This window comes from Pimephales promelas, chromosome 8, assembly GCF_988280905.1.
Source record: "Pimephales promelas chromosome 8, fPimPro1.hap1.1, whole genome shotgun sequence".
NCBI lineage: Eukaryota > Metazoa > Chordata > Actinopteri > Cypriniformes > Leuciscidae > Pimephales > Pimephales promelas.
The window spans coordinates 36,497,077-36,520,219 of record NC_142776.1 but is presented as its reverse complement, the minus strand read 5'-3'; the positions used below and the strand labels follow the sequence as shown (position 1 = coordinate 36,520,219).

Below are 23,143 nucleotides of genomic sequence, written 5' to 3'. Positions count from 1 at the left end.
GCAACCAATTCAATGATCAATCACGCTACACGGCCACACTGAGACTTTACACACAACATGCTGGAAACTCATGCAAACTCCCACTGCAACGGTACAATAATGGGCTACTTTAATCAGCTTGACGTTGAACTAATGCTCCATGCTCGTACCATGCTAGATAGCACCACAACTGTAACGTTATCATAAGCCATTTCACAAACTATTCATTTATCTTTTACAATCAGCAATGTCAACATAGTAATATTTCATAATATGATGATGAAAACGGTTAGTGAACTAGACTGAACAATTTCAGTGTAACAGTAAGATCGTAGGAAGTAACAATACTGTACTGAACTTGTGTCTGGAAATGTGTATTATACACAATATGATAGTAGCTGGATGAGTGACTTTAGACAGGAGATCTAGTACATAAAGCATAAAGCACCTACTTTTTGTTATCCTGGAACAGTCTTTTGTATTCATTTCATGTCTCATATATGTTGTAGTTTACCTTGCTATTTCATTACACTTTACCATGATTTCAGCATAGCTGAAAACTTCTGAAGGGTAGTGTATCACAGTTTCCATAAAAATATGACTTGTTTTCAACATTGATGATAATTATAAATGTTTCTTGAGCATCAAATCATCATGATTTCATCATTTGACACTGAAGACTGGAGAAATGATGCTGAAAATTCAGCTTTTATCACAGGAATACATTACATTTAAAATATAGTCACGTAGAAAGTTTAATTGGTAATTATATTTTACAATATTACTGTTTTTACTGTATTTTAGATCAAATAAATGCAGCCTTGGTGAGCATAAGAGACTTCTTTCAAACACAAAAACAATCGTAATTACTCTAAACTTTTGAGCATTAGTGTGTAATGTGTATTTCTTCAGTCCCCTACAGTGAAAAGCAAGAAGTTGCCGCCCGGAAGAACGATACCGCCATTAGGACCCGACACTAAAGTGCTGGTCGTGTGGGTCGAGCGATACGATGACATCGGTACAATGTCCTTCATATTCATTAAAATTCCTTGATTTTAATTTAAGGCGATAAATAAACCTATAAATCGTGTATATAAAATACAGGTGAAACTCGAAAGATTAGAATATCATGCAAAAGTTCATTTATTTCAGGAATTCAACTTAAAAGGTGAAACTACTATATTATATAGACTCAGTACATGTAAAATGAGATATTTCAAGCCTTTATTTGCTATAATTTTGATGATTATGGCTTACAGCTTATGAAAACCCCAAATTCAAAATCTCAGAAAATTTGAATATTACATGAAATCAATAAAAGAAAAGGTTTATCATTTTCTGAGTTTCACCTGTATGTGTTATAGTTATAAACACACAAGGCAGGATGTGTGTGTGGGTCTGTCTATGAGAAATTAATCTACACTGTAAGAAAAAAAAATAATAAATACATTTTCTAAGTTGTGAATAAAAAAAGATTATTAGTTTTTCAAATTCAATGTGAATTTGTGTCAATTTGTGAAATTTACTTTACTGTTTTGAAGTAAACTTACACTAATTTCTTTCAATGTAGTTTTGCTGGTTTTCTTTTAAAACAATATAATAAAAGTCACACTTTAAAATAAGGTTAATTTGTTAGGTAATGTATTAACTAAAAATGAGCAATACATTTGTTACAGTATTTATTCATCTTTGTTCATGTTAGTTACCGTAATAAAAATACAGCTGTTCATTGTTTGTTCATGTTAGTTCACAGTGCATTAACTAATGTTAGCAAATACAACCTTTAATTTTAATAACATAATAGTAAATGTTGAAATTAACATTAACTAATATTAATAAATGCTGAAGAAGGATTGTTCATCCTTCATGTTAATTAAGGTAGTTAACGTTAACTAATGAACCTTATTGTAAAGTGTTACAAAATAAAATTGAAAATTAAAACTTGTGTTCTTTTCTGGCAGAAAACTTCCCCGTGTCGGAGTTACTGGCGGAGACGAGCACCGGAGTGGAGACGGCTGTCAACAGCAGCGCTTCCAGGTAATAAACCGTTAGTGAGACTCATATCAGTCCCTGACATGATCTCATTCGCCCTCACCTGTTCTCACTCAGGTCCAGCTCTTCAGAGAAGGACGTCCCCATCGTTTTCATCCATCCGCTGAAGACCGGCCTGTTTCGGATCAAACTACATGGTGCTATGGGCAAATTCAACATGGTCATTCCTCTGGTGGACAACATGGTGGTTAGCAGAAGATCACTGGGTATGTGTGTGAGTGTGTTTGTCTCTGTGTGAGTGAGTGAGTGAGTGAGTGAGTGAGTGAGCCTGTCTGTCTGTCTGTCTGTGAGAGTGAAATTAAAGTCTGGAATCATGAAATTTTTCCAAATTTATATCTCACAGTTCTGAGAAAAAGAGATATAAACTCGCAATTGTGAGAAAAAAAAAGTCAGAATTGAGAGATAAAAATGTTCAATAACTTTTTTAATCCTCTCCAATTGTCATTCTCTCCGCCTCTCCAGGATTCCTGGTGCGACAGACGGTAATAAACGCGTGTCGGAGGAAACGTCTGGAGAGTGACTCCTATAGCCCGCCACACGTGCGCCGGAAACAGAAGATTGCAGAAATCGTCAACCGTTATCGCAACAAACAGCTTGAGCCCGAGTTTTACACCTCGCTGTTCCTGGAGGTCGGGGAGACGAGCCTCAACCCATAAACATCTCGCAGACGAGGGTGGGATTAATCTGCGTTTGAGTAGAATTACGTTTTTAATGTTGATTGGCCAAATACTTGCTCAACTCGACCGCTACACGATCAGTGCCCGCCTGACACGACGATTATTGTCCCGTATCTTCAAACGGACACTTTATTTCTCCTGTGACTCACAAAAACCTGTCGAAGTTACTTTCCACCCGCAAAATAAATTTGATGTATATATGCAAAATATATATTTCTGTATTTTGCATAAAGAAAATAAGCCTGTTTTTTTTTTGTTTACGTTTTTATTACAACTTGAGACATTCTTTTCATAACATTTGAGCTCATTTCCCCCCAAATTTGCATTATATGTATTTTAAATAATAATAATAAATGTATTTAAGAATGAATTTCATAAATAAAAATTCTAAAGAACAATTTTCATTGTTCTCAAATGTGATACTCATTACCGTAACACCATAAAAATACTGTAGTACAATTATTTAACTTACTGGTGAAACTCGAAAAATTAGAATATGGTGCAAATGTTCGTTTATTTCAGTAGTTCAACTTAAGAGGTGAAACTAATATATTATATAGACTCATTACATGCAAAGTGAGATATTTCAACCTTTATTTGTTATAATTTTGATGATTATGGATTACAGATATGAAAACCAATTTTGAATTTAGGGTTTTCATAAGCTATAAGTCAAAATCATCAAAATTATAACACACAGTCTTGAAATATCTCACTTTGCGTGTAATATATTAGTTTCACCTTTTAAGTTGAATTACTGAACTTTTGCATGATATTCTAATCTTTCGAGTTTCACCTGTAATTCAAATTGATGTAATTAAAAACAAATACCAGCATGATTTATAAATACTTTAAATAGTACATCATAATTCTTTGCACATTACAGTAATGACAGACTTTTTTGCATTAAGTTGATGAGAAAGTCAATTAATATCAATGTAAAAAAAAAAAAAAACAGGCTTTATTTTTCTTCAAACGAAATTTTATTTATTTTTTGCTGAATCATGAGATTCACCCGTTACTGTACTTCACAATGAGTGCCGCTTTATTTTATCATGTCTATACTTTGAATGAAGGACTGCAACAGTAAACGTCCTCATGTGAAGCCGTTTCTTCTAGAAATGAACACTAAGCTCCAGCAGCCACTGATGTGACGCCAGTATCTTCCTCATCATCTTCCTCTTCACATGTACAGTAGCTCACTTCAGCGCTGCTTGCTTTCTGAAAAGAGTCTCAGTCTGCGGGCGATGAGGAACATAAGGAAGCCACTGAATACAAATAAAAAAGGTAATTGCGACTTTCTGTCTCATAATTTATACCTTTTTTTCTGAATCGCAATTTTATACAAGATGAAACTCGAAAAATTTGAATATGGTGGAAAAGTTAATTTATTTTAGTAATTCAACTTAAAGGTGAAACTAATATATTATATAGACTCATTACATGCAAAGTGAGATATTTCAAGACTTTATTTGTTATAATTTTGATGATTATGGCTTACAGCTTATGATAACCTTTTCACAATATTCTAATTTTGAATTTGGGGTTTTGAAATTCGTTTTCAAATTCAGCAGCCGTCTATATAATATATTAGTTTCACTCTTTAAGTTGAAATACTGAAATTAACTTTGCATGATATTCTGAGATCATGAGATCATTATTGAGATACAGTATAATAATAAAGTTGAATCAAGTCAAACTCTGAGTTTATATCTCACAATTCAGACTTTATAACTCGCAGTTGCACATTTATATCTCGCTATTTTGACTTTTTTTCTCATAATTTTAAGTTGTAAAGTCAGAATTGTAAAATGTAAATTGCAATTGTGAGAAAAGTCAGAATTGCGAGATATTAAAAAAGCTAACTGACAATTCTTATTTTTTTTCCTCATAATTTCAAGCTTATCTCATTTCCTCATAATTTCGAATTTATATCTCACAATTCTGATTTTTTTCCCTCATAATTTCGAGTTTATATCTCACAATTCTGACTATTTTTTCCCTCATAATTTTGAGTTTATATCTCACAATTCTGACTATTTTTTCCCTCATAATTTCGAGTTTATATCTCACAATTCTGACTATTTTTTCCCTCATAATTTCGAGTTTATATCTCACAATTCTGACTATTTTTTCCCTCATAATTTCGAGTTTATATCTCACAATTCTGACTATTTTTTCCCTCATAATTTCGAGTTTTTATCTCACAATTCTGACTATTTTTTCCCTCATAATTTCGAGTTTATATCTCACAATTCTGACTATTTTTTCCCTCATAATTTCGAGTTTATATCTCACAATTCTGACTATTTTTTCCCTCATAATTTCGAGTTTATATCTCACAATTCTGACTATTTTTTCCTCATAATTTCGAGTTTATATCTCACAATTCTGACTATTTTTTTTCCTCATAATTTCAAGTTTATATCTCACAATTCTGACTATTTTTTTTCCTCATAGTTTTGAGTTTATTTCTCACAATTCTGACTATTTTTTCCTCATAATTTTGAGCTTATATCTCACAATTCTGACTATTTATCTTGCTTCAACTTTATATCACAATTCTCATACAAAAAGTCAGAGAAGTCGTAATTACTGTTTTAATTCAGTGGCGCTTTGATAGGAACGACTGAGATACAGATATTCGGTCATTAGACATTTTGATGCCATAAATTGCCAACAAACTACTGAGTGTGTAGTGATTTAAACCGGACACGTCCTTATTGGCTATAGATGCGACATTACTTCGACCCATAATGCATTTCAGTTGAAAGACATTATAAGGGCTTATCATTTATTTATTTATTTCTTTGACTTAGTGTTTTTCACATATTGTGGCAGTTCTTTCCACTTTCCCATTCGCCCGGTTTCATTTACTCCACGTTTTTATCTTCAAATCGAGCTAGCGTCCCTCGTTCAGCTTAGCGGTTATATCTCCTTTCATATTCTAGAAAGCACTTTTAGATATGAAATATTACTGTTTCCATCCTCACCCTTGATTTGTTTCTGTTTTCATTATAAAAATGCCTTTATATACGGTGATCTCCTCTCGTGTCGTAGAATAACGAGGCGTCACCCAAACACAACACCAGTTTTGATCTCACGTTATTCTTAATATCAATTCTGGAAGAGAATTACACGTCCCGGTTTGTGCTCAGAAGCTCGTTAACGCAACGTTTCTTTTTGTAAGAACGAACTGAAATTAGGGCGTCTCTTTTTCCGTGTGTAAATATTGACGGCATGGACTTTGTATAAAGTTTGACTTTCTATGTAAATATGCGGGTGTGAAGTTCTGCTCACTCATCTTATACTATTGATTAGGGACGGCACAACGGATGAACGATTGTTTGTATTTATGCCATCATCATATATGTGTCCAAGAGATGCATTGGATATTGAATGTAACACATGTAATGAAATAAAGATTTTAATTAAATTCTTATCAGTGTGTACAACAAGTTATTACCCAATAATCATCCTTCTGGTGTGTGTGTGGGGGAGATAAACACCAAGTTATTACCCAACAATCATCTTTCATGCCTGTTTCCATGAATAGGGTACAAAATAGAGTTTGAAAATGAAGTTGGGTTTTGTTCTTATTCAACTAAAGGTCAGTGAATAGAATGCAGAACATGTTGACCTCAGAAGGTCGAACTACACAATAGGAGCGCGAGTTTAATTTGAAATGCAGTTTGTGGTTCATGAATTACTGCAAAACCGATAAAAAAGTGTCAAATTCAACTTTCAGCAACAAACGCCTCCATTGTGGTCTTAAGTTTCTTCCGGGAACACGTCACAATATTCCTTATTTAAATAATTAATATGCAGAATAAAGGGGTTAGTGGTGTGTTAAACTGGTGGTTATGAAAAGGGGCGGGGCACCACACTGCGCCAGCCGACCAATCAGAGCACAGTGTGCTTTTCGGGAGGAGGGGCTTAACCAAGGCGGGAAGTAAACCGAGCGTTACTGACAGACTGGAGAGGAACCGCAACAATGGAGAATATGTGGAGATTAATCAACATTCAAGCGGGAAAACTTGTTCTAGTAGAGCCTGAAAACAACATCGAGACTGTAAAAGCATGGGGATTTACAAATCTAGATAATTCTGATCCAGATTAAACTTTTTGAACATTGTTCACCTGTTCTGTGGTAAAACGGAGCTGTCTGGGCTGCAGTGCTTCTTCCGGTGGCAAGATGGCGCTGTTCCCTTCGTAGAGCTCAGGGCCAGTGAACTCAGAAAAAGAGGTTAAGAGGCGGAGCTCAAGATCTTAAAGACAGTTTATGATGAAACTGTAACAGTATTGTGTATAACCAATTTAAAAATGAAACTGGAAGGCTGAAATGCTCCTCTTTAACCTCTAAGGTACAAACTAGCACTTAATTATTGTACAAATGCATATTTATTTATTTATTAAGTTATATGATATTTTATTTAAACTGATAAGATTAAATAATGCATAAGCAGAAAAACGGAGTACACACAGCTGCAACTGTGTGACTTAAGGGCATGACGTCACTCCAGTGGGTTTATTACGCACACACACTCACCATCCTGTCAGAGATGTGGGTCAGAGGAGTGCACATGCTCCTGAGGGATGTGTGTGTGTGTGTGTGTGCTGAATGTGACTCAAACTAAACAGAAGGCAACACAGGAAACTGTCTCACTGTGAAACAAATGCATAGGTCAAGGATACACCACCAGATGAACACACAAAGGAAAGCACAGTATGAAAGTGCACTGCTGATCTCCTTTATGAGTTTTCCCCTGATGCAATCGCCCCTGCCAGAACACGGGATAATAGAAGCGAAGATTTTACACTATTGTGGTATGTATTGCCCATTTAAATCCTGCCCTACTCTTTTACCATGTTGCGATGTGTTGAATAAAGTGTTCTGGGTGGTTGCCAGGGTGTTGCCATGCAGCTGCTACGGTCTGAGTGCTTTTTAAAATGTTTGTCTGCATGTACTGGTTGGTTGCCAAGGCATTGCTATGCAGTTGCTAAGGTATAGTGTGTTGCTATGCAGTTCTTAGGGTATTTTGAGCATTTTTAGCGTGTTGCTATGCAATTACTAAGATGGTGGTTACCAGTGCATTGCTATACAGATGCAAAGGTATACTAGTGTGTTGCAATGTGGTGCCTTATGTTATGTTCTGAGCAATTGCCAGGGTTTGAGCATTTTGTGGTGGTTCTGAGTGTTTTAGTGTGTTGCTATGGAGTTAGAATGTTCTGAGTGGTTACCAGGGCGTTGCTATGCAGCTGTTAAGTTCTGAGTGCTTTGGTTACCAGGGTGTTGCAGCTGCTAAGGTATTCCAGTGTGTTGTGATGTGACTGCAAGGTTTTCAGAATGTTTTTTAAATGTATACAGAGTTTCTGATGTGCAGTTTTCTGGCTCATCCCATATGATATTCTTATCTCTAGATTTGAAGGATTTCATTAAAATCCCTAACCATAAGGTCTTACGGGTTTGGGACAACATGAGGGTGAGTAATTAATGACGGAAATATTTTTTGTGTGTGTATGAACTATCCTTTTAATCATCTTTTAACATAGTGTAATGTAACTAAATAAGATGTTTCAAATTTTGTCTTTACTTTTGTTCAGTCCCTTTTGTGCAATGCAATAACTATGCCAAATTGTCACCAGCTGGTCAATGAACAGTTAACTCAAACTTGTGCGGTTTTGTCAGGGACTGATTACCCAGAACGACTCTCAAAGATCATGTGATAATGCCCTCGGGAACCTCTGACATCACTCCAAAAGAAAAATAGAAACATGATCTGTAATGCAAGATTGGTAGTGTGGATATTTCAGGTATCGTTTCTTATGCTCATGCTGATTAATTATGTATAAATAGTACATGTAGTTACTAAAACTGAAGTCTGCTTCAAGAGTTGCATTGCAACATGATGTACTTAAAAATTGCATGTACTACAAGTCAAGTCAAGTCACATTTATTTATAGTGCTTTTCACAATACAGATTGTATCAAAGCAGCTTCACAGTGATAACATGAAAGTAGTACAACACAGATCAATAATATTGTTATTACAGACAGGAATGGTACCTAAAAAAAAGTTCAGGAGAGGGGTGTCATAACTTTTCCAAGTGATCAAATTTAATTTATCAGAAAATTTGGAGAAATCGGCAAAAAAAATAAAAAATCTATCTATCTATCTATCTATCTATCTATCTATCTATCTATCTATCTATCTATCTATCTATCTATCTATCTATCTATCTATCTATCTATCTATCTATCTATCTATCTGTCTATCTGTCTGTCTTATTTGCCTTTTTTTTTTTTTAAATTTAACTTTTGCAAAACTTTTAATCAAGGCTTTGCATAAAAGAGTGTATAATCTTGGCAGAAAATGTAAAACTCAAACCATTACAATGTCGTGTCAGGACCGTCTTGCACAAACAGAAATCCCTGCTGGAACATCTTGAAAGTTTTTTCTCTATTATTTTAATTGTAAATGAAAAATGTGCAAGGATTGCTTTGAAATTTACCACTCTTGTCCAATCATACACTTGCAAAGCAGGTGAAAAGCCTCTGACGATATAGCAAGTAGCTTTCATTGTGTCTTTATTTCACAATAATGTCGCTGCACAGAGATGGGGAAGTGAACAGAACTTTGGATCCCTTCGCGGCTTCAGCGTTCCGTTGCACAGGATGACATCAGTGTGGTGGGACTCTGGGACTGTAATGGCTCCTGCGGGAGAGGCCGTGTCCTTCAGCTGCTGGCGCCGAGTAGGCGATTCGACCCCGCAGCGTTACCCCAGCCCTCCAGTAACACGCCTACGACAGTTCCCCAGCAGCCGTTGAAAATTGATTGAAAAAAGTTCGCATTTATTTATAAAGCGCTTTTTACAATAAAGTTTGTTTCAAAGCAGCTTTACAGAGATAACAGGAAAATAATGCTAAACAGTTTGTTTCCAGAGGAAAATAGCGTCACAGTCCAGCTTAAGTAAGTTCAGTGATGTTTCATTTTTGTTTAAAAAAAAGTTTAGTTTTAGTTTTTATAACCGCTCTGGAGTAAACCACGATGTCATCGGCCAGCTCAGTTCAGTTCTTGTATAATAGGGTCAATGCAGGCAGATCAATATTATTGTTGAATATTAAATTAAATGTTAAATTTAATTTAAAAGCCAATGAAAACAAAGGTGGATAAATGCGACAGTGGCAAGCAACCAAAACTCCATCAGTGGCAGAATGGAGAAAAAAAACCTTCAGTCGGGGGGCTCGTTCTCTTCTGGCTAATGAACAAACAGTGTATGATTAAGTTTCAGGAAACATTATAGGTCAAAAGTCAGATAGATGAATGAATGAATGAATGAATGAATGAATGAATGAATGAATGAATATCGTGTTGAGTCGATGAGAGTGTAGTTTACACAATCTGCTGACACTTCAGGGATGCGTTGTAGTCATGTCTTGGAGCAGGTCCTCCATCTGGTCTGGATACGGCCCGGATCCGGCTGACTACATCATGCGTTTTGGTCGTGTCTTGGAGCAGGTCCTCCATCTGGTCTGGATACGGCCCGGATCCGGCTGACTACATCATGCGTTTTGGTCGTGTCTTGGAGCAGGTCCTCCATCTGGTCTGGATACGGCCCGGATCCGGCTGACTACATCATGCGTTTTGGTCGTGTCTTGGAGCAGGTCCTCCATCTGGTCTGGATACGGCCCGGATCCGGCTGACTACATCATGCGTTTTGGTCGTGTCTTGGAGCAGGTCCTCCATCTGGTCTGGATACGGCCCGGATCCGGCTGACTCCATCATGCGTTTTGGTCGTGTCTAGGTGCAGGTCCTCCGTCTGGCTTTGATACGGCCCGGATCCGGCTGACTACATCATGCGTTTTGGTCGTGTCTAGGTGCAGGTCCTCCATCTGGTCTGGATACGGCCCGGATCCGGCTGACTCCATCATGCGTTTTGGTCGTGTCTAGGTGCAGGTCCTCCGTCTGGCTTTGATACGGCCCGGATCCGGCTGACTACATCATGCGTTTTGGTCGTGTCTAGGTGCAGGTCCTCCATCTGGTCTGGATACGGCCCGGATCCGGCTGACTCCATCATGCGTTTTGGTCGTGTCTAGGTGCAGGTCCTCCGTCTGGCTTTGATACGGCCCGGATCCGGCTGACTACATCATGCGTTTTGGTCGTGTCTAGGTGCAGGTCCTCCATCTGGTCTGGATACGGCCCGGATCCGGCTGACTACATCATGCGTTTTGGTCGTGTCTAGGTGCAGGTCCTCCGTCTGGCTTTGATACGGCCCGGATCCGGCTGACTACATCATGCGTTTTGGTCGTGTCTTGGAGCAGGTCCTCCATCTGGTCTGGATACGGCCCGGATCCGGCTGACTACATCATGCGTTTTGGTCGTGTCTTGGAGCAGGTCCTCCATCTGGTCTGGATACGGCCCGGATCCGGCTGACTACATCATGCGTTTTGGTCGTGTCTTGGAGCAGGTCCTCCATCTGGTCTGGATACGGCCCGGATCCGGCTGACTACATCATGCGTTTTGGTCGTGTCTTGGAGCAGGTCCTCCATCTGGTCTGGATACGGCCCGGATCCGGCTGACTACATCATGCGTTTTGGTCGTGTCTTGGAGCAGGTCCTCCATCTGGTCTGGATACGGCCCGGATCCGGCTGACTCCATCATGCGTTTTGGTCGTGTCTAGGTGCAGGTCCTCCGTCTGGCTTTGATACGGCCCGGATCCGGCTGACTACATCATGCGTTTTGGTCGTGTCTAGGTGCAGGTCCTCCATCTGGTCTGGATACGGCCCGGATCCGGCTGACTCCATCATGCGTTTTGGTCGTGTCTAGGTGCAGGTCCTCCGTCTGGCTTTGATACGGCCCGGATCCGGCTGACTACATCATGCGTTTTGGTCGTGTCTAGGTGCAGGTCCTCCATCTGGTCTGGATACGGCCCGGATCCGGCTGACTACATCATGCGTTTTGGTCGTGTCTAGGTGCAGGTCCTCCGTCTGGCTTTGATACGGCCCGGATCCGGCTGACTACATCATGCGTTTTGGTCGTGTCTAGGTGCAGGTCCTCCATCTGATCTGGATACGGTCCGGATCCGGCTGACTACATCATGCGTTGTGGTTGTATCTAGGTGCAGGTCCTCCATCTGGTATGGATACGGCCCGGATCTGGCTGATGACATCATGAACTTTCTGTTCATCAAAGAATCATGAAAAGGTATCATTGTTGAAATTGCAATTGTGTGCCCCTTTTTCATCCTTATTAATACACAAATTTAACAGGATTACCAAATCAAATCTAAATAGCGCAGAACCCATCAACACACAGATCTTGTTTCATCAAGAGAAGTGGTTCTTTTTTTATTATATGCGTAATGCTGCTTTGCAGAAGCTGCACAGAAGTGTCTAGCACTCTTATAAATATATATTTTTTAATTGCCATTGATGGTTCCATGAAGATCCTTCAACATCAACGGAACCTTTTTCATTCCCAAAAAAATTCTTTAGATTATTCAAATGTTCTTCACACTATAAGAAAAGGGTTCTTTTAAGAACTCTTCACTGAAAGGCTCTTTTTTGGAACCCCAAATTTTTCTTCAGTGGCAACCTTTTGGAAGCTTTCTTTTAATGCGTGGAGTTCAGAGCATCACTGGTTATTGAGAACGTTGGGATGTAGATTGTCCTCTTTCTACTCTGGTTCATGCTCCCTGTCTGAACTCCCAGAGCTGTCACTGTTGGCACATGCATTACCTCTGCCGCCCCCCTTACCCTGACCCACTGTCCGCACCGGCACCCTCCTCATGGGTACCAGCCCGACCCCCTTTCTCTCTCTCTCTCTCTCTCCACAGGCTCGTCTTCCTTTAGTTGCAGCCAGCCCTCTTCTTGAACCGCTGCCAACGGAGGCCGGCCCTGAACGCCACAGCTGAAAGTTTTACAAGCGATTGGGTCGGAAGGCAGGAAGACAGACTGAGAGATTTGTAAGGACAGCTTCTCTTTCTCTATTCACTTGTGCTCTTGTGCTTTATTTATATCCGTCCCTCTCTCTCTCTCTCTCGCTCTCTCTCTCTCCCAGTCAGGCGTCAAGAAATGGCTCTTTCTTTTACCCGAGAGAGCAAAAGTGGGAGAAAATGCAACATGGTAAGAAATAAATGGACAAATAACAAAAGGACGTAAGGAGGGTGCTGACGTCACACACTGTGCTGCCCATGACAATGCCTGAAAGAAGACAGGACGATTGCAACTCTTTCCCTCCCTCTCTCTCACCATCTCTGCCCCGTCAGGAAAGGGGTGGCACACTTTTTGGCAGGGTGACACTGGATTATTTCAGAGCGTTCTGCCTGGGACGCGCTTTCTCTACAGCTGAGCAGAGCAGCGTTACCACAAACTTTCAGCACAAGTGCTGTGACAAGTGACTGCCTTGCTCTCTTTGTCCTGGCGCCTCGGGTTGAACTTTCTCACTCGCCTCAGCGCAGCAAGAACTCTTTGAGGACTCAGACTCTATTTTTTTGTCTGTTTTACCTGGAAAAGCTGATGACCGTGAACTTTCCTCACTCGAACCTTTGATTCGGTTTGAATATGCACATCGCAAAGGCACTAAAGTTGATGTGCACAAATGCCTATGATTAAATCTTAAAAAGCATACATGCATAAAAAATGCAGGCAATGGAAGGACAGCTAAAGATGCTTCCGAAAAAGAGGAATCGAAAGGCTTGTAATGCCTAGGACGGATGCCAAATGCTGACAAAAGACTTCTTTGGGGAGACTTTGCTCTATTTCAGGACGTGTGTCAGATCGTTGGGACTGAGTAAGTACATGTACCTCATGTCGAAACGCTCCTGAAGGATAGGTTGAGATTTGCTTATTTCGCTTGGTTTTGGACCAAGTTCCACTCCCCGCTTTCGGGCCCGAGCCAGGTGACGGTGTTTTGCGTTTCATGCCAGATAAACGTGGAGGACTGACTGCTAACCCAACAACAACAACAGATGAACGGTGAAAGGTGGCAGCAAAAGTAGCCGCCTTGTTTTCTTTTCCTTTCTCATGCTGTTGTGACCTCTCTCTCCTTCTTTCTCTCGCTCGTTCTCGCTCTTTTGGCAGCGGGGCTGAAGTGGGCAGGCGGATAGGAGGGCATAGCTGAATCTGCTCAGCGTTGGCAAGGGCTGTTCGCTCGTACACCTCTCTCTGCTTTTCCCCTTGTCTCGCGAGTGACATGGAAACGGTCTCTCCTCTTCTTTCTTCCTCCCTGCTGGTTTTTGTTGCGTTTTTCGATCGTCGTAGAGTTGTACTTTACCCCATCGGGAGCGTCCTGCGACAAAAAAACAAATCTCTTTACTCAGGTACTTCCAGAATTTGATTTTTCTTTGAATGTCCATCTTGCAATTTTGACTTTCTCGTGTTGCAATAACGTCATTTTCGATGACTTTCGCTTCTCCTCATCCTCATCTTCCTCTAGCACATGTCTTTTATCTGCTGCCGCCATTATTAAGTATATCTTTCATTTCTTTTGGATGAGACATTTAACACATTTTTTATTTAACTATTGTTATATAAACCACAAATATATCGGGCGACTAGTGATTTTGCATGTTTTTACGCCTGGTTTGTCTTTTGTCCGTGTGTGACCGCTGTTTCTTTTTTAACTAAAACTTATTCGCAAAATAGCTTTCAATAAGAGGCTATACAAACGGATTATCCATTTACAGTAAAATTGTAAAGCATTATAAAGCTAAACTACTCTCTATTGTGCTAAGTTACACGTCTAAGGCCTTCACAACAAAGAGCAGCGCTTTGCCAAACTACATCGGGAGAAGAAAAATTAACCTTACAATCTCACTGATGCAAAATGCTTCATATCATAATCAATCTTTGTTACTTCTGGTTGTTAAGTGTACGAATCTGTACCTCGTCTACCATGTTTAGAGGAACTGAGCCTTAGATAGGACTGAAACAGACCATAGAGAAGAATAGGCTGAATAAAATCACGAGCAAAAATTAAGCATATAACAACTAATAATCAATATAAAACAAAATCCTTTTTAATCTAATCCTGTAAAAATCCAGATTTTCAATTCTGGACACAGTGCAGTTTTAATCACCATTATTAATATATATATATACACAACAAAAAGTAATCATACAAATAACATTAAAACACACACATTTCAAGTTTCTTTTGTTTCATCTTTGAATTAGCATTTAAAAAATTATTTATGCAGTTTGATTATACATTGCGTTTCCGTTCCAAAGCAGCTCATGTTTTGTTAGTCCAACTACTTTTAGTTCATTAACACTGTCAACAAAGAATTGTAATTCTTTTCGAGATGTAAGATGTAAATGAAAGCTGCACTGAACTCTATACAAAGAGAAAAACGAGTAAGAAAAAAAAGCCAATAAGGTGGTGGGTGGAGAGATAGATAAAAAAAAAAAATGAAAACACTTCCTCCACCCCTCCCTCACTATCCTCAGATGAACTTGTCACGTTACTTGATGATTTTTTTCTTCTCTGGCCTGCCCTCTCTACTTCCTGCTATTTTTGTGCTCCCTCCCTCTCTCTTCACTCTTTCTCTCTGTGTCGGTGTGGTAACCAGAAACAAAGTCACCGTACCTTTATCTGGAAAAACATTTTAGTAATCACCTGCAATTCAGAAGCAATGACACCACAAACAGCTTCACGTTATGGAGAAAAAGAGGATATCAGCCGAAGCCAGGAACTTAGAGCAGCCTGACATTCACCACAGCAGGTATTTGTTGCTATTCTGATTTAAGGTCTTATTTTGTAGCAGTTCAGATCACATTTGTCTCACATGTATCAACAAGAACGTTAACCGATCAAGTTATGTGTTCGAGTAGTTTCCTTCAAAGCACATGGCGTTTTCATGCACATGCTGCATGCTCATTTAAAGCAGTACTTTACAATGTTAAAATACACTCTGCTATCCTAGCTTAACGTAACAACTAGTAAGTTGTTCAGAGGTTGATTTCTCAAAAAATAACACTTAGACTCTTTCAAAACGGCTTGTTTGAGAATCCTGACCAATGGCGTGAGTTTGAGGGCAGGGCTATCAGTTCGTCGGGCCGAATGTACCATGCATGGAGTGTTTGGGAAACCTATTTGAAAGCAATCATATAGTGATGGTTGTGCAGAAATTGCATTTTGTAATATACTATGAGGCCTACTTAACAAGTGTGAACAATTGTGATACCAAATTGGATGGAAAAAGTTGGTTTCGCATTTCCCGTTTTATGCTCTAGAAACCCTCTATTTTTGCAACCTGAGTGCCAAATGTTGTAAGCTGTGTCTGTTTGCAATACAGCTATCGCATTGATAAGCGCTGAACTTAGCATGAGTGCATGCACAAACAAGGTCAACAGGCACTTCCTGTTTAGAATTGCTATTTTTATGTGTGTTTAAAGGCCTCTGGATGTGTACCACTGCACAAGCGTGGGTTTGCACACCCTGCATTGGTCGACAAAGGTCCAGATGACAGTTTTACTAACTCAGATGTGGGAAGTGAAGTGTCATCTCACTTTAAATGAGCATGTAGGACTAAAGTTACTCACTTTCAAATGGTATAGTGTGGCTATAGTATCGCAGCAATAATGGTTTCTCTTATTAAAAGTGGCACCATATTAAGATAAAAAATACTGAAAAACTTATTTTGAAAGAGAAATCAAACTTCATCATGTCGTATTGTTTATTGGACTTATTGTTTGTGATGCGTCAGTGTACATTAACCAAAAATAAATAAATAATATTACTTAAAAGTAGGGCTGTGCAAAAATCAATTGCGATTAATCGCATCCAAAATAAAAGTTTGTGTTTACATAATATATGTGTGTGTGCTGTATAATTATTTTGTATATATAAATACATATGCATGCATGTATATATTTAAGAATTATTTGCATGTAAATACTGTATAAATACGGTACATAATCTATATTATATATAACACATTTTCTTCAATATACACATGCATGTGTGTGTATTTACTCTCACCTAAAGGATTATTAGGAACACCTGTTCAATTTCTCATTAATGCAATTATCTAATCAACCAATCACATGGCAGTTGATTCAATGCATTTAGGGGTGTGGTCCTGGTCAAGACAATCTCCTGAACTCCAAACTGAATGTCAGAATGGGAAAGAAAGGTGATTTAAGCAATTTTGAGCGTGGCATGGTTGTTGGTGCCAGACGGGCCGGTCTGAGTATTTCACAATCAAAATCAGTTACTGGAATTTTCACAGTTTGAAAATTTTCATGCACAACCATTTCTAGGGTTTACAAAGAATGGTGTGAAAAGGGAAAAACATCCAGTTTGCGACAGGCAGCCAGTATGAGCCACAACAGCAGAAGACCCCACCGGGTACCACTCATCTCCACTACAAATAGGAAAAAGAGGCGACAATTTGCAAGAGCTCGCCAAAATTGGACAGTTGAAGACTGGAAAAATGTGGCCTGGTCTGATGAGTCTCGATTTCGTAAACAGAATGAGAACATGGATCCATCATGCCTTGTTACCACTGTGCAGGCTGGTGGTGGTGGTGTAATGGTGTGGGGGATGTTTTCTTGGCACACTTTAAGTTTAGGCCAATTGAGCATCGTTTTAAATGCCACGGCCTGAACATTGTTTCTGACCATGTCCATCCCTTTATGGCCACCATGTCCCCATCCTCTGATGGCTACTTCCAGCAGGATAATGCACCATGTCACAAAGCTCGAATCATTTCAAATTGGTTTATTGAACATGTCAATGAGTTGACTGTACTAAAATGGCCGCCACAGTCACCAGATCTCAACCCAATAGAGCATCTTTGGGATGTGGTGGAACGGGAGCTTCATCCCACAAATCTCCATCAACTGCAAGATGTTATCCTATCAATATGGGCCAAGATTTCTGAAGAATGCTTTCAGCACCTTGTTGAATCAACGCCACGTAGAATTAAGGCAGTTCTGAAGGCGAAAGGGGGTCAAACACAGTATTAGTATGGTGTTCCTAATAATCATTTAGGTGAGTGTACATATACAAAATAATTATACACAGCACACACAAATATATTATTGAAAAACAAACTTTTATTTTGGATGCGATTAATCCTAATGAATCTTTGCACAGCCCTAATTAAAAGGTACAAACTATGATTTAGACATCATATCAGTGAAATATTTTCTTGAATTAAGCTTTTATAAAATATCAGAAGAAAATAAGTAGCATGTTGTGCACACAAGTATGATCGATTCTCTTTCTACAACTAAATGAAGGTTAAAGTAAAAGTTTAGTAGGTTTGAACAGACAGGGAAATGTTGACAGCTGAGGTGGAATAAAAACGTACCTTTGTGTTAAACCACAAGATCGAGGTTATAGGGAAACTGAACCACTTCCGCTGACAAGCATGCTGCTAGTTTTCTTGAACTCACTATATTATTACAAACATGCCATTGCCAAATATAATATACCAAATGGTGTTTTAATCACAGATATGATCTAGTTTTGTATAGATATATATATATATGAATCTACACTCTGCTATAGAGAGTTTATATAATACTGTAGAGCTCCGTTCCTTTGCCTTCCATATATTATCTGTCACAAGACATGAAGATTTAGCCTCATGTTGACATAGCCATTACTTTGTGTAATGATCCATGGACTTCAGTGAGACGTGGACCATATACTGTGATGGAACAACAAATAGTCCTTTTAAAATCCCAGAAAAATGTCAAACGAGGTCATAGCACCAGATAGATAGAAACAGCCCAGAGAAACACTTCAAGCAGTGAGCTGCCTACCTAGACAACATTATTGTGCATCATGAGCACACACTCCAAAAAAGTGTTCAGCATGTCGCTTGATAACATACCTTTATTTTAATAAGGTGTCATTTGTGGATAAGGCAAGGTGATAATGCGCTTCCACAGTTATCGTAAATTTAATTTTTTATATTTTCATAAAAAATATATGTGGCTACGATTTACTAAAAAAAGGGAATGAATTAATCCAACGTAGCTATGATTTACAAAAACAAAGGATCGAATTAGTCCAACGTAGCTGTGATTTACTAAATCGAGGGACTTAACTAGTCCATCGTAGACTTACTAAAACAAATCAGTCCGACGTGGCTATGACTTACTAAAACAAATTAACTAAAACTACGACTCACTAAATCTGGGGATTGGACTAGTCCAATATAGATACAATTTACTAAAATTAATCAGCCCAACGTGGCTGCGACTTACTAAAACAAATTAACTAAAAACTACAACTTACTAAATCTAAGGATTGAACTAGTCCAACGTGGCTACGACTTACTAAAACTAATCAGTCCAATGTGGCTACGACTTACTAAAACAAATTAAATAAAACTATGATTTACTAAATCTAGGGATTGAACTAGTCCAACGTGGCTACGACTTACTAAAACAAATTAAATAAAACTACGATTTACTAAATCTAGGGATTGAACTAGTCCAACGTGGCTACGACTTACTAAAACAAATTAAATAAAACTACGATTTACTAAATCTACGGATTAAACTATTTCAACGTAGCTACGATTTACTAAAACTAATTAGTCCAATGTGGCTACGACGTACTAAAACGTATGCTCGAATTAGTCCAACGTGCCTGCGACTTACTAAAACGAATCAGTCCAATGTGGTTACGACGTACTAAAACAAATTGAATAAAACTACGATTTACTAAATCTAGGGATTGAACTAGTCCAACGGGGCTACGACTTATTAAAACAAATTAAATAAAACTACAATTTACTAAATCTAGGGATTTAACTAGTTCAATGTAGCTACGATTTACTAAAACTAATTAGTCCAATGTGGCTACGACGTACTAAAACGTATGATCGAATTAGTCCAATGTGGCTGCGACTTACTAAAACAAATTAACTAAAAGTACAACTTACTAAATCTAGGGATTAAACTAGTCCATTATAGCTACGATTTACTAAAACGAATCAGTCCAACGTGGCTGCGACTTACTAAAACAATTTAACTAAAAATACAACTTACTAAATCAAGGGATTGAACTAATCCAACGTGGCTATGACTTACTAAAACGAATGAGTCCAATGTGGCTACGATTTACTAAAACAAATTAAATAAAACTACGATTTACTAAATCTAGGGATTGAACTTGTTCAACGTAGCTACGATTTACTAAAACGAATTAAATAAAACTACGATTTACTAAATCTAGGGATTGAGCTAGTCCAAAGTAGCTATGATTTACTAAAACAAATTAGTCAAATGTGGCTACGATGTACTAAACCATACAGTATATGATCGAATTAGTCCAACGTGGCTAAATTTACTAAAACTTTGTGGTTATGATTTATATATATCTCCGTACGGTATAGAAACACTATCGTGGATTTTTTGCTTTGGAATGGGAATGCAAAAGTTATATTTGTTGTGGTATTATTCAGCACTATAGAAGTTTACCCAACTATGATGATGACTTCTGTTCCTGAGAACCCTGGATGTGATAAGAGTCCATTGCGCTCAACATATTATTAGCACTTAACAAATTTGTAACCTAAAAAAAAAAAAACAAACATTTTAAATGCTTGAGTATACATTAAAATTCATTTTCGATTTCTCAGCTCTTTGTCTGATCCAACATCTCAATTATGAGACTTCAGCCTCCACTCCGCCTGGTCTTTTTCACACTGGCCCGCTGTCTCGGCCAACTGCCAGGCCAAAACATTTCAATCACTGCCATTAATTAGGCCAAAGAGGAATTCGGAATGTCTTTCAGTGCCTCCGGTTCACATGCTAATTTATGCAAAGAGTGAGACGGTGCCACCGCCCCACGATTTGCCATGGCACTCCATTCTTTTGGCCCGCCCTGGTGACCCCCGTCTGCCAGACATCTACCACACCATCATCTGTGTAGATTAAATGGCATTACAACAATGCAACATTTTTATTGAATATATTAGTATTACAAATTATATATACATACATATTTTCACAACTTAAATATGATATATACACTACCGTTTGGATTAAGATTATTTATATTTTTCTCTTCTGCTCACCAAGACTGCATTTATTTGATCAAAAATACAGTAAAATTATTACAAATTGTGGTATATTATTATAATTTAAAATAACTCTGACTCATTCATGTGATTAAATCTGAATTTTCCATTCTTCAATGTCACATGATCCTTCAAAAATCACTCTCATATGATTTGCTGCTGTAAAATTGCCTTACAGTATCATTTAACTACCATGACCCATGAATATGGTAATCAAACAGACCACGGTATAACAGTATATTTACAGTTCGTCCTACAGTAGGATACTCAATATGAAGAATATGAGTGAATTCTTGAAATAAGCATGAGCAGGTTTTGTCTTTACACGTTCTTGACTTCTAACTGAACACTCCTTTAAGATGGCAAGAAGGCGGCCATTTTGTTTGGACCTTTTCCCTCCCTTTTATGCTTTGCTAGCAGACAACATGTAGCATTTTTTAAAGACAGACAGCTTGGAAAGCTGCGTTCAAATTCAGTGATGTACCTCAGGCAATTAAACAGCATGCCACCACACCACAGGTGTGTGAAGGTAGCAAAGAAAATTGGCGGTATTACGTGTGCGGCTCACCGCTAGGAGTTCTGCCTGAAATGCTTGCTAATCCTTCAAAAGCAAAGCAGGAAGAGACAAAGAAGGAAATACTTAAAATTTCCCCTTACATACTAAGGTATTTGTAAACTACAACAAATGTGACATTTTTGTTAAATCGAGTCCAGTGTTTTACTTTATAATGTATGATTTTGACTGTTGATATTTAATTAAATAATTACTTTTTGCAAAGTAAAATAAATCTTGCTTATTCTACACTTTGGCAAGAACAAATTACAGTTTTTGTCACACTAAAAAATTTAAATATTTTTAATGGGTGATACTTTTAGTGTCTTCCAAATAAAACGTATTATTATTCTAAAAAGAACAATATGGATAGTGCATAAACATTATGAAAGGCACCATTTTTGTATGACTCATAATACATAAATAATCTCTGTCCCCCTCTTTCTTTCATCCCTGTGCAGACCCGGTGAAGAAACTAAAGCCACTGCATGTTTGTTTGCTGTCCCCAAAGCTGAGGTAGTAGATTGAATAGTTGTGGAGTATAAAACCTCCCTATGAGATAACTATACAATCTACTGTCTTTCTTACGGAGACAGATTAACCAGCTGTCGAATGAAGAAACTGGAGTTCATGCTCCTGTACAGTGACACTGAAGATCCGTGTGTATCTACAAGCTGAGGTAGTAGGTTGTATAGTTTGTGGGAAGGATCACATCCTATTTGGGTGATAACTATACAGTCTATTGCCTTCCTTGAGAGACGCAATGAGCAAGAGTAAAAACAGATCATTATGAACATCAAGAGAAAGAGTTACTGGAGAATCTTTAACCCCCTCAGACCTGAATTATATTTCAAGTTTCTGAAAAATATAAATGTACATTTTCCCAGCTCATGAGGTTTCTATAAATGAAAACAAATGAAATGTTTTATTTTTTTAATATAATGGGCTATATGCACGCATAAGTTCTGCATTTGACGCAAGGATGCTCGTCCATTTCCGGTTGGGGAGATTAAAGCGGAGGAAAACCGAGGAAAACAGGATTATGGCAGAGTCTTCAAAATTTACTGTCCTCCCGTCTTTGAAACGAAACGTACATACGATTAGATGTAATTTTATATATACTGATGTTTATTTAATATAATTTTAAAAAGAAGCATAAACACAACGAGGGGTGTCCGGCGGAAGTTATCGAGCATCCTTACATATTCACCAGAAATACCGCCGTGCATAGAGCCCATTGCTTTCATTGTGATTTTTTTTGTCTATGGACATCAGGTCAAAACAGGTGTACTTCCCAAAAATGTACCAACATGAAATAAATTAATAAACATAAAATTTGTTGGTCTATACTTTAAGCTTTTTCTCAAGGTCAAAAAAATTCCAGCAGTATAACATTTCAACTATAATTTGGAGGTTTTTGTTTTACAGATTGCACTTTGTTTGTAACAAACTAAACATATTCGAATCAATCAATCTGGTCATATTAGATTTTCTGTGTGTCATTTTCTGTGTGCATCACTTTACATTTTAATATTATAACATTACAACTTTAATCGTAAGGTTTTTCCTTTATATTGCACATTTGTTTATTCATAACAAAATAAACCTAGGAATCAATCAATGCATTCATGTTAGAGTCATTTCCTGTGTGCATCCTGTGTTTTCTTGTATTTTTACAGTACTGGCAGGACGGTTGGCAGCAAGTCACTGTATTTCGATTTCCAGCAACTCAAGCTAGTCCAAGGCCGAAAAAAAGGTCTATTCCGTCCTTGGGCCGTAGGCAAACGGACATGGGGTGGCGGACGAGCGCGCCGGCCCCCTGAAATTTTTGGTGG

The 23,143-nt window shown here is 38.2% G+C and overlaps 1 protein-coding gene, 1 long non-coding RNA gene and 1 other non-coding gene across 9 annotated transcripts in view; 2 read left to right on the top strand and 1 right to left on the bottom strand.

The window, feature by feature from the left end:
- Positions 1-6,150, top strand: part of ralgapb (Ral GTPase activating protein non-catalytic subunit beta) — a 40,837-nt gene extending 34,687 nt beyond the window's left edge. For all 5 annotated transcript variants that reach the window (XM_089134490.1, XM_089134487.1, XM_089134492.1 and 2 more), the window contains 4 exons: positions 892-997; positions 1,941-2,016; positions 2,089-2,237; positions 2,494-6,150. In XM_089134490.1, the coding sequence (XP_088990616.1) occupies positions 892-997; positions 1,941-2,016; positions 2,089-2,237; positions 2,494-2,687 (525 nt within the window). In that variant the 3' untranslated portion in view covers positions 2,688-6,150. The remainder of the gene's footprint in view (positions 1-891; positions 998-1,940; positions 2,017-2,088; positions 2,238-2,493) is intronic.
- Positions 6,151-8,646: 2,496 nt separating this feature from the next.
- On the bottom strand, positions 8,647-13,596 carry LOC148978138 (uncharacterized). Its single transcript, XR_016169574.1, has 2 exons — positions 13,515-13,596; positions 8,647-11,888 (listed from the first exon to the last, which is right to left on the bottom strand). It is a non-coding gene; the product is annotated as an uncharacterized LOC148978138 (long non-coding RNA).
- Positions 11,775-22,925, top strand: LOC120493295 (uncharacterized). 3 transcript variants are annotated; one of them, XR_016169572.1, is made up of 3 exons: positions 11,775-11,913; positions 12,545-12,673; positions 12,769-22,925. It is a non-coding gene; the product is annotated as an uncharacterized LOC120493295 (transcript). The 3 variants fall into 3 exon arrangements; XR_016169573.1 differs by having other exon boundaries at positions 12,545-15,433; positions 21,770-22,925; XR_016169571.1 differs by having other exon boundaries at positions 12,545-22,925.
- The last annotated feature ends 218 nt before the right edge of the window (positions 22,926-23,143 follow it).